Source organism: Pteronotus mesoamericanus, unplaced genomic scaffold, assembly GCF_021234165.1.
Source record: "Pteronotus mesoamericanus isolate MK-2021 breed Mesoamerican mustached bat unplaced genomic scaffold, CSHL_Meso_final contig_105, whole genome shotgun sequence".
Taxonomy (NCBI): Eukaryota; Metazoa; Chordata; class Mammalia; order Chiroptera; family Mormoopidae; genus Pteronotus; species Pteronotus mesoamericanus.
Window position 1 is genome coordinate 16,609,742 of NW_026555006.1, and position 16,115 is coordinate 16,625,856.

The 16,115-nt window shown below is 42.8% G+C and overlaps 1 protein-coding gene and 1 pseudogene across 1 annotated transcript; one reads left to right on the top strand and one right to left on the bottom strand.

Moving 5' to 3' along the window:
• Positions 1–373: 373 nt before the first annotated feature.
• Positions 374–3,532, top strand: GADD45A (growth arrest and DNA damage inducible alpha). The gene is made up of 4 exons (XM_054572681.1): positions 374–660; positions 1,173–1,277; positions 1,519–1,756; positions 2,869–3,532. Exons 1-4 carry the CDS (start codon positions 617–619, stop codon positions 2,980–2,982), a joined length of 501 nt encoding a protein of 166 aa, XP_054428656.1. The 5' UTR covers positions 374–616; the 3' UTR covers positions 2,983–3,532.
• A 7,586-nt stretch (positions 3,533–11,118) lies between these two features.
• LOC129069453 (serine/threonine-protein phosphatase PP1-gamma catalytic subunit B-like) lies at positions 11,119–14,691 on the bottom strand (annotated as a pseudogene).
• Between the last annotated feature and the right edge of the window lie 1,424 nt (positions 14,692–16,115).

Sequence of the window (16,115 nt, forward strand, 5' to 3'; positions counted from 1 at the left end):
ACCCCTAAAAACAAAAGGCATTAAACGACAATCGACAATTGTGCACCAACTACAAAAACACTTGGCAGCCTGCTCCAGCCCAAGATAGAGATAACCCCGCCTTCCCATTCCCCTTAAGCGCAAAGACCTTCTGTCCTGCGGACCCGGCTTGCAGGAATAGTCAGCGAGCTCCGGACCCCGCCTCCCCATCCCGGCCCCGCCCCCGCACCCTAGGCAGGCTTCCGCTCAGCTCCTCCCCCTTCCGCTCATCAGCCTTATTTCAAGAGCTGGGGTCAAATTGTCTCCAGTACTGATTTGCATAGCCCAATGGCAGCGAATATGTAAATGAGGCGGGACGTGGTTGGCTGGGGTTTGGCAGGATAACTCTAGTAAGCGGGGCCTTTGTCCTTCAGTGGCTATGAGGCAGCCGCCGGGTTGGTGACGCGGCTTTTGGTCAGGTTAGGCGAGGGGGCTGAGAGCCGACAGGCAAGCGATCGGGCTGGGAGGAGAGGACCGCGCGGTGGCGGCGGGCGCAGAAGGAGCCTGTGAGGGAGTGCAGAGCGGGCGCCCAGGCGCCCTCGGGGACAAGAGCAGCCCCCACGCCGCTCTCTCTCTGTGGGGGACCTGCAGTTGCAATATGACTTTGGAGGAATTCTCGGCTGGCGAGCAAAAGACCGAAAGGTAAGTCGGCCGGAGCACCCCCCTGAACTCTCGCCCGTTGTGCGCACCCCTGTGCAGCGGGCTGTGGAGGGTTTGGGAGGGAGTGAACGGGTAAAAGTTTGCAGAGGGCGCCTCCCGCCCGCCTCCCTCGCAGACCCTCCCAGGCATGCCCGCTGACGAAAGAGCACGCCCCCAAACCCTGCCGAGCCCCTCCGGGTCCTTGCAAAGGGTAGAGGCGACCCTCCTCGCTCGTGCGGCTCCTGCAGCTGGCAGCCTGTGGCAGCGCCCAGCGCCAGGGACTGGTAGCGCCCTCGGGGGAGGGTGGCGGTGGTACTCTCGGGGCTCCTTCCAGGACGTCCGGCTGCTGGGCGTGTGAGGGGTCATGAGGGATGAGGGGGTCGTTGGTTTGAAGAAAGCTGAGGTGCATGGGGGCTCACGCCCTCGGGAAGGAGCGTCGCTGTGCAGGGGCAGCGGGCGGCGATGGCCCGAGGGGACCGGAGCTGACGCGACCCCTTTCTCTGGCCGGCTTGTAGGATGGATAAGGAGGTGGGGGATGCCCTCGAGGAAGTGCTGAGCAAAGCCCTGAGTCAGCGTACCATCACGGTCGGGGTGTACGAGGCGGCCAAGCTTCTCAACGTGTAAGTGGGGCCCTCGCGTGTCCCTCGTGCCACCCCCTCCCACTCCAACCCTGGAGGACGCCCACGCGGGGCGCCCCTCGCCCTGCAGCGCCACTTTCTGCAGCTTTCCATCTGCTGGCCGGTGTTTGCCCCATGGGGAGCGAGAGGTCGGAGCGCGACCCCTGGGACAGGGAGGGTGTTGCGGGCCACCGCGAGAGCTGGTGGTACCTCTGCGCTCACCCGCCCCACCCGCTGCCCGCAGAGACCCGGATAACGTGGTGCTGTGCCTGCTGGCCGCCGACGAGGACGACGACAGGGATGTGGCTCTGCAGATCCACTTCACCCTGATCCAGGCGTTCTGCTGCGAGAACGACATCAACATCCTGCGCGTCAGCAACCCGGGTCGCCTGGCCAAACTCCTGCTCTTGGAAACGGACGCGAGCCCCGGGGCGAGTGAAGGCGCAGAGCAGCCCCCGGACCTGCACTGCGTGCTAGTGACGGTGAGGGAGAAGGGGACTGCGTGCTGGTCGCGGGTAGAGTCCTGGAACTCAGTGAGCCAGGGCTGAGAATCGCGTGATTGCACAGTGGAATGGGTGGGGGTCAAGAGCGTGGCTGCCTTTGCCCCATTAGAGTGTGGCTGGACTTTCAGCCGAGATGTGCCAGTTTCATCATCAGGATTTTCTCTGGTACAGAACATGTCTAAGCACGTTATAGGCTGCCAGCAGCGGAAGAGATCCTTGTGAGTCAGCACTGTCAGCCCAACTACTCCCTACCTACATCTGCACTACCTCCCGTGACTAATTCCTTTAGCAGGGCAGATTAGATAAAGCCAAATAAATTCCTGGCTCACCCTCATTAAGGAGTCAGCTTCATTCTCTGCCAGTCAAAGCTAAAAATAGAAGTGGTGTAGGAGACAGACCTCATTAATTCCCTAGAAATACATTAAAAGGATAGAGTGGAAATTTTTTCTTTGCAATCTTGCGCTTTTTTGTGTGTGTGTGCAAATAAAGTCCCCCGCCCCCCCCTCCCCCAATAGAAACCTTTGGTAGCTAGATAACGTGTGGTTGCAAAGGTGCATGTGATAGCTTTTTGTCTTTTACATTGTACAACTTCTGGCTTATCTAGTAAAGTGGCAGCCTAATTTTTCCACTTTTGAAAAATACTACTCTGTCTTTTGGGAGGATAACAGGTGGCAATTCTAGTGAACTGCTAAAGCAGCTCTCATTTCATTGTGAGCACAGCATGGAAATATTTCTCAGTTGTTTGATTCAGGTCTTTGCACAGTGCAAGTTTGATAAGATAGACCTGTGAATGATACTCTCATGCAAAACTGAATAAATATTGGCATGCAAACACATGTATATGACTCAGTCGATTCATTAGTTAATTTAGGCTTTAGTTTAGGCTTTGCAGAGTATAATTTAGTCAGAATTACCCCTAATGATTTTGCAGGAAACCCAGCTACCTGGAAGAAATTTTATTTTTTGTGGCTGTAACTGGACTCCATGTCACACAAAGTATAGAATGTTCAAGTGTCTTCCTCTCAATAGTAATGTAGTTAGCAAATGCTGATTTTTTAATAGTAAATTTCTTTCTCTAAATTTTTTTCTAGAACCCACATTCATCACAATGGAAGGATCCTGCCTTAAGTCAACTTATTTGTTTTTGCCGGGAAAGTCGCTACATGGATCAGTGGGTTCCAGTGATTAATCTCCCTGAACGGTGATGGCATCTGAATGAAAATAACTGAACCAAATTGCACTGAAGTTTTGAAATACCTTTGTAGTTACTCAAGCAGTTACTCCCTACACTGAGGCAAGGATTACAGAAACTGATGTCAAGGGGCTGAGTTCAACTACATGCTCTGGGGGCCCAGAGTTAGATGACTTTGCAGATGGAAAGAGGTGAAAATGAAGAAGGAAACTGTGTTGAAACAGAAATACAGTCAAAAGGAACAAAAATTACAAAGAACCACGCAGGAAGGAAAACAAACTATGTATTAATTTAGGATGGCTGAGTTACATTTAATTAAACCAAATATGCTTTGTTAAGTTTAAATGTGCGGCAGTAGCTTGGTTATTTTTGATTTATATGCCCTCAAGTTAAAAAAAAAAGAAAAAGAAAGGGTTAATCATATTTTAAAACCATATTTTATTGTATTTTGATGAGATGTTAAATTCTCAAAGTTTTATTATAAATTGTACTAAGTTATTTTATGACATGAAAGGTTATTTATGCTATAAAATTTTTGAAACACAATACAATAAACTGGTATGGAATAATTGCATTATTTCTTTATGTGTGCTTTTATTTTTTTAACTAAGACTTTATTTTTTAAAAGTTTTTTTAATATAAAAAACTTAAATTTGAAATCATATGTAGTATATGTATCTATACACATATATCTGAGTGTATGTATGCATATATGTATGTTTTTCTACTTTTAAACATTTGAGCTGGATATGGCATAATTTCATTTTTTTATTCGTTATTTAACAGACATTTTCCTGCTGCCCTACTCTACACTATGTACAAAGTTGGAAAGCAAAGATGATTTAAGAGGAGTTGGGGTTGCAGTCAGGGAACAGAAGTATTAGAGAAAGATTATTTTATGTGGGTCTGAAAACATGAGTTTTATTCCCCCAGCTAGAGAGAGAAAAGATATAGCTGGCAATGGCCCTAGTTTGTGTAAATGGGTGCAGGCCTGAAAGACCAAAACTAGGGAACAAAGGGTGATTCTGTGTGTACCTCTGGTGTAGAAAGATAGGGAGAGATTAGGCTGAAAATGTAGGTGGGGATTAGGCTCAGACTGAAGGGCATTCTGTGTCACCCTTAAGCATTTGGGCTTCCTACAAACTTTGGGCAGGCAGCAGAGGCCTTCACATGGGGAATGACGTGATCAGTGTTCTAGGAAGATAACACTGGGGACCGTGAAAGACGGGGTATTAGGATAAGAGGCTGTAGGTAAGGCCAATCAGGAAGTGACTGTAACAGTCCACAGCTGTGCATTTTGCAGAGCCATACTTAGGGAACAAACAGGGAAGTAGCCTGGTAAAGAGTTCTGGTGCTCTTATTCTTTTTCAAGAGCCGTGTGCCTTCCAGCTGGACATTTCTGCTGTGGTTCTGAAGGATCTGGTTAAATTATGTCAGATGGGAGAGATGGAAGAAAAGAGCAAAAGAAAGAAAAGGCTTCAGGAGGACAATCATCTTTTAGTTGGAACAATCACTTGATAATTAACTGCAACAATCTCCTGTAGATATAGCCAAAGAAAGCAAAAATGCTTACTGAGGCAAATCCTAACATAGTTCAGTTCACAGGATTTTTGCATATTTCTCAAACCATATCCTCTATGGCTTCCCTGCCATCTGTCTCCCATCCTTATCATGACTACATGCAATCAGGCAAAATGTAGAAGTCGGAGAGAAAAACAAACCAACTAATAATAAAAATCTCCAAGTTTCTGCACATCTTATGAAAAACATAGGCCCACGAGCCCCTTCACCATGCAATTAAGTTTGTTTTTTCACATCTGTGAGAAATGTAGTTTTTTAGGCCTTGTTTAGGCTTGTATTTTATGTAAGGCAGTCCCCAATCCAAAACATAACTGGTACTTAATATTTGTCTCTTATATTACCAAATGATTGAGGGCAGTTAGTTTTAAACAGTACTTATTTTTAACCTTTCCACGAAAGTAAGGATTTTCAATTCTTTACCACAATTACTTGATTAAAAACCCTCCTGCAAAGGTGAGTGAATTAAACTAGGAAAGCAGGGGAGAGAAGCAGAGTTGCTTGATGGAAAGAGCATAGGGGTTAGCCAGTAGGAGTCCCTCCCCATCCCGGTTTCCTCATCTGTAAAACTGAGATAAAATTACCCATCTTGCAGAGTTGTTGCCTCTCCTACAAGACTAACTTCCTCAAAGGTAAAAACTAACGTCTGCTTCATGATTATAGCCAGTACTTAGCATCCCTTTCAGCAAGCAGTAAGTGTTGAATAAATATTTGTTGACTAAATAAATGATTTAGAAATACTTATCAATGTAAACTACCTGGTGTATGATAGGTGCTTAATATAATGTGTCTGTTACTAAAACCCAGGTGATAGCAACAGGGAAATTTTAGGGCATCAGAGAAATGTCTGTTGCTTATAAGTGTATTTTAAGAAAGGAGTTTATAATCTCTATTCTAAATCATAGTGCTTAAAGATATGAAGTGATAGCTTCTTCAGGTTGTTTTGTTTCAGTAAAATCTCAACAATTAATATGCAAAGCTATTGGGTTTTTTTTAACTGTTGTTATTTTTTCCTGATTGAAGGTGATATAAAATTAACATGGCATTGAAAAATCCAATCATGAAACATGAGCTAATTGTAGACATGTGTGCAATTAATTATCTGACAGCTTCTACCTCAAATTGACACTAATATTCTTCAGTTGTCACTTTAGATGCCATTAAACCTACTTATTGAAAGTTGGTAGAAATGTTACAACAGGAACAAAAAACCCCTCACCTATCTAGGAGTGTTGTGTGTGGAAAATGCCATTTTCCCCACTTTCCCTCAGTGTCATAAACAGCATTGCCTCCTCCTTTCTACAATTAACAAAGACCCTCAGCAAGTTAAACTTCTATAATGATACTAACTAATTCCTATCATACTACATACATTATTTCCCAGCTAAAGCAAGAAACGGTCATTTCTAGAAAAGAGTTGTTTTTGTACTGTCAGTTGGAAGCATTTCCAAATCATGTTTTGAGATACCCTACTGTAACCATTGTTTCTTCAATTTTCAACTATATGGGTAAAATTTTATTCTTTGATATGTGGTAAAGACTTCAAACAGTGACGAGTGTTTCCTTCGAATTAACAAAATTCTCAATTGCATGATTTAACACCATGCAGTGCCCCTCAGATTGAGTTGAATTTTTTTCAAGATCCTTAGATAAATATAAGAAACTGAAAATATTGTATTCATGAAGACCACCAAGAAATACTTAATGAACACTTACTATGGGCAAGGGACTATGCTGGTGATTCTGAAGTTTACACAAAATCAGAGACATACTCTGGCCCCGGGGAGTTCATAGCCTAGTAAAGCAATGAGGCTTTTTTTTTTTTTTTTTTTAATAACATCAATAGATATAATCTGAAACAAAAAAAGTACTTGGTAACATAAGAAAGGCCCAGAGAATTGTTATGGGAGTTCAAAGGGTAGAGATCTCTGGATGGCATAAGTGGGTAAAATGGAATAAATGCTGTGAGCTCTTTGATCAGAAGCTAGCATTGTATTTTGCAAACAGCACAAATTACAAATGCTCCTCAAGTTAGATGGTGTTATATCAGAATACACCCACGAAGGTCACAAAGGCGTATTTAATATTACAATGTGGAGTTTCAGTTGTTTACCCTCATGATCCCATGTCTGACGGAGCTGCGCTGGCTGCTGCCGCCCAGCATCACAGGAGACTATTGCAATCGCTAGCACCGGAAAAGGTCAAAATTCAAAATTCTAAGTACAGCTTCTACTGAGTGGGTATTGCTTTCATGCTATCACGAAGTTGAAAAATTGTAAGTTGCATCATCCTAAGCCAGGAACTGTATGTATTTAATTAATAATTCTGCTAGGTCCTGTGGAGGAGGCACTGGTGTAGCTTATAGGAACGCTTGTCCTTAAGTTTACTCAACCAAGAAAATCAAGGTTAGCACTTTCATAACTTTAACACTGTTTATTGAAATCCCATTGTGTACCTGGCACTGTGTTAGGTCCTGAGACTACAGAAGTGAAATAGCAAGGTCTCTGCCTTCAAGGATGTACACAATTTAGTGGAGATGCCAGACGCCTGTGATACTGGGTGGGACGCGGTGATAGGGTAGGTTCAAGGCCTCCATGTTTGAGGGGCAGGGAAGCTTTGCCAGATCAGCAAGACCTGAGAGATGATGATACCTGCCAGGGAACTATGAAGAGCAGGTGTTCCCGGAAGGGGGATTGTAGCTCTGGGGGGTATGAATTTGATATGTTTGGGACTAGCTTCTGGGGGCAACTACAACACTTACTTAGTGCTACATACCGAGCACTGTTTTAAGCACTTTACTTATAGTTACTTAGCACTCACAACAACCCTATATAAGTGGGTACTATTATTATCACCATTTTGAAGGTGAAGAAATTGATATGCAGGGATTAATTTGCCTAGAATCATATTATTAGTAAGTGGCAAGTTCATCGAAGATACAAACCGAGGCAGTCTGGCTCTAGAATCCATATTCTCTAATGACAGGTGGTGAGGGAAATGTGGTATGAACCAGACCATGAAGGGCCTTACAAGCCAGGCTTTTCTCATTAGGTGATAAAAAGTTATTTAAAAGTAACTTAAAACATGAGCGAGGCAAGGAAACGATGAAACCATGGCTTACAAAGCCTTAACGCAAGGTTGGACACTGGGAGCCGAGATAAATTTGGCTTACACGATGTTCAAAACAAAAACAAAAACAAAAACAAAACCAAAAACTTACTCTTTGGATTCAAGTTGTCAACGTTTAAACATGGAGAAATTTCTTAGAAAAATCCTGACATTTATTGTGTCTTAAAAACGTTCTATATGTGGCAACAATAGGTCCACATTCTGTGTGGCAGCAATTGGCTAGAGCTGAGAGGAGGCACCTACCTTTTAGATAAAAGGCTTTCCAGTTGGCCACAGATCTCACCCCTCCCTATTGTAAACTCAGTCTCATTGTAAACTCAGTCCTATTGTACTGACTTAGGCTCCTCTTCCTAAGACTCTTAAAGATGTGAAGTCTACCCTTCATCTCCAACAACTAATGTCTCTCAGTCTGGGGCTCAGAATCTTCCTGTGTAAATCAAAGAGGTGTTTGCACTATCAGAATTTAAAACACAGCTTCAAGACCTCTTCCCAGGAGCTTCAGATGAAGTGGGGCTGGGATAGGCTGGGAATTTTTTTTTTTTAACAAGTACTTCAGGTAATGCTTATTATCAGGGAACTTTGAGGAATGTTGCATTCTCTCTTGTTTTCCCAGCTGAAATTCAGTGGAACCACTCTTTACAAATCTCAGGGAAGTGGAATGGGAGGGAGATGCGTTCCCTTGATCAGCTTCCAGTCTCCCTGCTGGCAGCCCACCAGGAGTTGAGGCTCACACACTTCTCTGCAAAGGTTGAAGGGGTTTCCAGGGAGGAGTTTTAACTAGAACGATTTTGCTACCTGGGACAGAGAATTCACTAGTTTGCTAATGTGATTACTGCACAAGAACCCCCAAATGGGGGACAGTCCACAAACAGAACGGCTCTCAGCACTGCCTTTAACTGGCTGATAAGCTGACCTGTTTTGTGCAGACACAGCCCTGGCACTTGGGACCAGGCTGATCAGCATGATAAAAACCTGTTTTAGTACAGCTTACTGCTCAATGTCAGGCGCAAAGTGGGAGCTTGGGAAGTGAGTGGCTTTTCCATTTTTCTTTTAACTATTAATACTTTCTGGCTGATAATGTGTTGTCACATTGATTAATTCAATTCCTTGCTAAAGTGACTGAGGCTCAGAGAGGTCACGAGACACCTCCAAAGTCGCCTGGCAAGGAAGGGGAAAAGTCAGAATTGTCCTGTGAGCTTAGTCCTCTGGAAACCTTGCTGTCTCTCAAAGAGGTCAACCGGACGGATGGACGGCAGAGGTTAGCCTGAGGGAGTATGAAACTAATTGGATCTAATCTTTTACTTATCCAATAAGTGGGACAGAGCCTCAGGAATACTAAAGGAGACAACAAGCAGGAAGAGAGAATTCTAAGAATTGTTCTCTTTCATCTCAGAACCTCCGTGGCAGAAGTGCTCTTTGTGTCCCTGGGTGCTCTTACACTAACATATTTGTTGCAATTAAGCACCTAAGGAAGAAGGTATGCAGAGAAATTGCAAACTTTCTTGATATCCTTACTTAATACCTGATTATATCCCCCTATTGTGATCATATTACCATTATAAAAGAAAAATCACTTGACGAGAAATGGCTCACCCAGAAAAGAGCCTTCTGATTTCATTTTGCTTTTTGTATAGCTATCAAGGAAGAGCTGGCAAAAGAGAGAGTATAGCAGTGATGACAATGGGCTTTTGGAGCCAGAAAATCCCTGGGGCTTGGATCCTGGATCCTAGCTAGAACTTGGGAAAGTTGGTGTAACTTCTCTAAGCCTCAGTTATCTCCCCTATAAAATGGGAAAATAAACAAGGCTTATATCATAAGTTTGTTGTGAGAATTTAAAGAAACAATGCATAGAAAGCATGTAGCTCAGTTTCTGGAAGTACTCAATATACGTAAACCAATAATAATGACATCTCTCATGAGTGGGTAGTTTTCTGCATATGTATGCTATGTACATAGTCTGCATAATTATGTGATGTTGTAAATTAGAGGGTGATTTAAATATAAAAAAGGAAACCCCTGGTGAACCAATCAATACATAGCCCAACAGAACTGAATATGGGAAGACACCATCCAATTAAGTTTTGTTAATTTCCACTAATCTAGTTTCTCCTCTCTGTTTTTATTAACTTAATTTGGTTCTTTATCACTCATTTGCATTATCAGAACAGTTTCTATTCAAGGTTGAGCATGTACTGTGTGCCAAGCACCGTGCTAGAAGTTGCTACATAAAGATCATTATGATATAATACCTACCTGCAGTCTAGAATAGGAAGTTGACAAACATAATTTTCAAGTTGGTGTGGTGTTGTGGCAAGTTTGGGCATGCGCTGCGTGTGTTTATGTGTAAGGTGGTGGTGAGGAAGCCTTCCAGGAAAGGGAGATGCTTGACCTGAGTCTTGAAGCATGGTTAGGAACTGGTCAGGGGAGAAGGGTGCGATGAATGAGGGACTTTTTCAGTCTGTGGTGTTTGCTAGATTAAGTGGTAAGGGGGAAGTGGAGAGTGGTGGGCTGAAAGGGAGACAGAGAGCAGATTAGAGAGAACCTTTTTTGCCCTTCTAAGGAGCATGGGCTTGACCTGCAAGCAATGTGAGTGCTCTAAGGATTTTATGTAGAAAACTAAAATGGTCAAATTAGAGTGTTCTATGGGTCACTCTTTGCAGATGGATCCAACTGCCAGCCAGTGTGCTAAATGGGATTTTAGGGGAGTGTAATTCGTGAAGGGACAGCTGTTCACTGTCCTTGTCTTTCCTGTCCACCTCCCTCTTCCTTCCACAAACTTTCTTTCTTATTAGCACCCCTCACCCCAGCCTCAAGGGTAAAATTGTATTATAGGTCTGGCCAATCCTATTGGCCATGATATTTTGTTGGGGGTGACCTGTGACTTCAGCTGGGCCAATCAGATCTTCCTGAGGCCCTGCCAGAGTAGAGAATCTCCTTGCGGTGTTGCCAAGCTCATGGATGTCTGTGATTGCTAGCAGCTAGCTTACCTGCCACAGAAAATAAGGCTATTACAGAGCAAAGGGCAGAGCTGAAGCCTGAAAGCAGAGCTCCTGCATCCACCTGTATCTGAAGCAAGACCCATGGATTTTTAGTAATGTGCTTAAGCTATGTTTTTAAAATTTGTTCCCAGAGCAATTTATTCATTAAAATCTATTCAATATGCTATCAACAGTTCTCCTGTGTGTATTGTGCTGCTAAATAGACACTAAAAAGATTTTAAAAGTTCATCATTTAATAAGGCTGAATTCCCTTTTTTTACATGGTATTGTACACGGTCATCTGTTGAAACTGATTTCTTTTTAACAGATCTTATTTTTAAAAAGTCATAGATAATGTAAGTTTTGTATAAACTGGTACATAGTAAGTTAGTTCCTTTGCTTGAACTTATAAACCTCAACTTCACTGCAGAATAAAGAATGTAGGCCAGAGAAAGCAAAATCAGTCACTTGTATAGAACAGCATTGTTTCTATAATTTGGAGCTTTCTGAATAGGCGGGTTCAGGCTTGACGCAACTGTAAAAAGATTACTTAATGAATAGACTATATGGAAATTGTACAAAATGTTATTAACTTGAATCATTAATAGCTTAAACTGCACTATGTTACTAATTGCTATTCAAACTCAAAAACCTGGTTTTAAATTCTCAAGAAGTCAGTGTGGGTACACGACTATACAACCTTGTCCTTGGGGGGGTGTCAATACATATTTCAACAAAAACTTTGGTTTTCAGAGAGACACAAACATTTAAAATAATGGCTTTAATCATCATTTTAAGTATATGGTAGAATAAAGTGTGCTTTAATTAAATATACATTATACCAGTGATGCTGGCAAGATTGAGTTACTCCTAATGTTGATAGCTATAAAAATCTATTTGTACATGACAAGACAATAAGAGAAATAAGCAATCCCTTTGAAACAAATTCTTAAAATAAAAAAAAGTGTTCACAGTGATTTGTATCAACACTGTACATTTAATGACAATAACATGTACAGATTGAGCACCCTAGGGCTTTCTTTCTACACTAAAGAAAATGAGCGTTTGCATTATTCATGGGTTGTGATGAATTTTTTTTTAAAAAGGTCAATTGTACATTTACCCTTAGACAGGATACACTGGCCTGGAGTGTACAGCTTTAACACCATCATTAAAGCTGTTTGCAAAAGGAAGAGAGAATTAAAAAACAAAACATTTGTTCTTGGGAGTGAAGCCTTTCATGTGCTGTTATAACCAGCAAGTGCCACTTATTAATTAACTCATAAAATGGAAGGAAGCGCCCCACAATCACACTAGTTGAGCAAGCTGACCAATACACATTACAGTTTTAAAACTGAAGGTAATATACTATATGTTACCAGTCCCAACTAGGCAGTGTCAAAATGGCATCTATTTCTTTGTTTGCTTTGTGATCCTGTGAATCCTTGGAGATGTTATGGGACCCATGGCGCTTGGCTTCTTTTCCGCGGCTGGCTTTAAAATCTAAAAAGAGCACATCAGTCTTTCATCCACACTCATTACGGCACTTGCATTGTCAAACTCTTCACAATAATTGGGTGCAGAAAATAGAGTGACCAACTGCCTCTTTGCAAAAAATTTATACCCATTTTCAACCACATGATAGGCTTTACATATACCATCTGTATATGCAAAGAGAAATTCTGCAAGCACTTTTGTACCAAATGTGAAGGACACTCTGTCATTTTCACCCCAGCCTGAGACATCATTATCGAGGTCAGTCCACAAAAGATCAGGAAGAAGATGTTGATCTAATGCATCAATTGGTGACATAATTCTCTGAATCTGATCCATAGATCGAAGAACTGGTGGTAAACTTCCATGATAGCAAAATATTTTTCTCAGACATGATGGCTGCTATCGGTAAAAAGTTAAAGCAGTCTGTTAAAGGTTTCCAAAGTTTAATGTTACATCTTCTTTTATACTCATTATAAAGTCTATAAATTCTATTGATGCTGGCACATTCATGGTCTTGGGATATTCAATATTGTGTGACAGTAAGAGGCACCTAGTCTCCAGTGACTGCTTCCTTCGTTCACATAGTCCCCAAGAAATAGGTAGTTGCTTTCTGGCGGGAAACTACCATACTCAAAAAGTTGAAGGAAATCATAATATTGCCATCAATATCATCACATTATTTTGAGTGGTGCTCCAAGTGCTAGTAGGATGGGCTAACGGAGAAAGATCTCTCAGGATTTTAAGCACAGTCCTCTGATTTCATTTTCCTGTAGCTGGACATTTACCAGGTTTGGACCTTCTCATTTCCAGGAGCCTTTGGGTGATGCTGTGGATGTTGAGGTTTTCTTTTTTAAATTATATTTTTATTGATTATGCTATTACAGTTGTCCTGATTTTTCTTGTTTTGCCCCTCTCCACTCAGACCCCCTCCCTCAGGCAGTCCCCACCATTGTCCGTGTCCATGGGCTATGCATATATGTTCTTTGGCTACTCTATTTCCTATGCTGTACTTCACATCCCCATGACTATTCGGTAACTACAAATTTGTACTTCTTAAAACCTTCACAGTCCTTGTCCATCCCTCCCAACCCCCCTCCCATCTGGCAACCATCAAAATGTTCTCTGTATCTGTGATTCTGTTTCTGTTATGCTTGTTTCCTTACTTTGTATTTTAGATTCAATTGTTGATAGATATGTATTTATTGCCATTTTATTGTTCATAGTTTTAATCTTTTTCTTAAATAAGACCCTTTAAAATCTCATATAATAATGGTTTAGTGATGAACTCCTTTAGCATTTTCTTGTTTGGGAAGTTCTTTATTAGCACTTTGATTCTAAACGATAGCTTTCTGGGTAATCTTGGTTTTAGGTTGTTGCTTTTCATGACTTTGAATATTTCTTGCCAATCCCTTCTAACCTGCAAAGTTACTTTTGAGAAATTAGCTGACAATCTTATAGGAACTCTGTTGTAGGTAACTAACGTCTTTTCTCTTGCTACTTTTAAGATTCTCTCTTTGTTTTTAACCTTTGGCATCTTAATTATGATGTGTCTTGGAGTGGGCCTCTTTTCATCCATCTTATTTGGGACTCTCTGTGCTTCCTGGACTCGCATATATTTTGTCACCAAGTTACGGAAGTTTTCTGTCATTATTTTTTCAAATAGTTTTTTAACTTTTTGCTCTTTCTCTTCTCCTTGAGGCACTCCCATGACACAAATGTTGGTATGCTTGAAGTTGTCCCAGAGGCTCCTTATGCTGTCCTCATTTTTGGGGGGTTCTTTTTCTTCTTGCTGTTCTGATTGGGTGTTTTTTGCTTTCTTATATCCCAAATTGTTGATTTGATTCTTGGTTTCATCCATTCTACTGTTGATTCCCTGTAAATTATTCTTCATTTCAGTTAGTGCATCCTTCATTTCTGACTGGATCTTTTTTATGGTTTCCATGTCCTTTTTTATTCTGTTTAAGCTCTCTCTGAGTTCATCTGCTCTTCCCCTAAGTTCTTGGAGCATCCTTATAACCAGTGTTTTGCACTCTGCATCTAGTAGCTTGCTTGTCTTCATTTTCATTAGTTCTTTTTCTGGAGTTTTTTATTTGTTTTGGAGGAGGGGCATGTGTCTTTGTCTCCTCATTTTGGCCGCCTCCCTGTGTTTGTTTCTATGTATTAGGTAGAACTGCTACATCCCCCAGACTTGGTAGAGTGGCCTAATGTAGTAGATGTACAGTAGGGCCCAATGGCACAACCTCCCCTAATCATCCAAGCTGGGTACCCAAGGTGCATCCACTGTGTGGGTTGTATACATTCTAGTCTTGTAGTTGAGACTTGATTGCTGTTGGAAGGTCAATGGGAGGGATTTACCTAGGACAATCAGCTTCAAAGTTTGGCTGTGACCACTACCACCAATCTCTGACCACTGTGGAGGATGAGCTGTGCATACACCTACTCCACAGAGCAGAATTTACTTCAGCAGGGCTCTGCTGCCTGCTGAGTTTGTCCCTTGAGTGTGTCTCTTGCAGAGGTGGTTGGGCAGTGTCCTCCGACATGGTCTGTAGCTGTCCACTGGATGCCAAGGATCTGGGCTTCCTGGGAGGTGAAGGCCAAGGTCAGCCACTACCCGTGTTTTGTCTGTGGTGACTTGGCATAACCTATAAAGCACTCTGCAGATGGCAGCTACTTGTGCTGGGTTTGGAGGTGCCTAGGCAAGGCCAAGCGTGAGCCAAGGATAGCTGCTGCTAGTGGCAGGCCTGGAGCCACTTAGTAAGAGGTACAGGGCTTGCTGATGCCAGATGCTTCTTGTTTGAGAGGATTTAGGAAAATCTGAAGCATGAGCTAAGACAAGCCATTGGTATGGAACAACCACTGAAAACAGCTTGAGTGAGCCTGATAGTTGGGTGGGGCAGAGTCTCAGGGAATCACCAGGGTGGGGCAAACCATGTGAGCCAGGTTGTTGGAGTCTCAGATATGGCCCTGCCTGCCAGCTCTGTGAGGGGAGGTCTCAGAAAAGGAACAATGGCCTCTGCCAGCAGTTCTATCTGGAAGAAAGCTGCCCCTCCAGCTCTCATCCTGATGTTGGACATGTCAGTTCCTCCCGGTCTGCCTCTGGTGCCTTTCAATCTGCTACCTCAGTGTTGGAACTCAGAGGGTGAGCCTGAGTAAGTCAATGTGCAGGCCCTTTAAGAGGAATTGCTTGGGAATCTAACAGTTTCTGCCTTCCACAACCTCAATCCCCACTGGTTTTTACCTCTAGAAGTTATGGGGACTATCTTTCTAGTACTGGAACCCTGGGCTGTGGGGCCTGGTAGGTCTGGGACTGCTTGCTACCAAGATATCCCTCCCAATATTTATATACTACATGTGGCTATGGGACCAGCCCGTTCTGCATTTCCACCCCTCCCACCAGTCTCAATGTAGTTTCTTCTTTAATTCCATAGTTGTAGGACTTCTATTAAGCTCAATTTCTGGTGGTTCTGAATATGGTTATTCTGGTAATTTTGATGTGGTTGTACAAAGAGGCAAGCCATGTTTACCTATGCCACCATCTTAGCTTTCTCCCCGGATATTGAAATTTTCTATATCCATCTACACCTTCCCACCACCAACCCTCGCACAGAGGTGACAGTGCTGGCTCATGCCAGGGACTCATGCCTCCTTTCCCACTCCAGGAGCGCAGAGGTGATAGTGGCAGTGGTGGTGTCAGCAACTGAGGTGGGTCACATCCACGTCCGCCCCCATGACCCCGGTTCCCTGCTTCTTCCTTCTCTCCCCATTGAAACCACGAAAAGAACAAAATGGCCTCAAGCTAGTTTTATTTGCAACTAAATAAAGTAGGGTGAGTAATGGAGGCTGAAGTATTTCTGGGACACAAGATTATCAGGGCTAAAACCTGGACAGTCCCAAGTAAACCAAGACAGTTGATTACCCTAATACCAGGGTCAACCACAGAGGCTTGAGTCTAGACAGGCTTTTG

Excerpts from the sequence above, each read along its gene's own strand:
- GADD45A (XM_054572681.1), top strand. The coding sequence starts at position 617 with ATGACTTTGGAGGAATTCTCGGCTGGCGAGCAAAAGACCGAAAG. Across the intron at positions 661-1,172 it reads GGCGAGCAAAAGACCGAAAG|GATGGATAAGGAGGTGGGGG; the intron begins GTAAGTCGGCCG and ends GCCGGCTTGTAG. Across the intron at positions 1,757-2,868 it reads TGCACTGCGTGCTAGTGACG|AACCCACATTCATCACAATG; the intron begins GTGAGGGAGAAG and ends ATTTTTTTCTAG.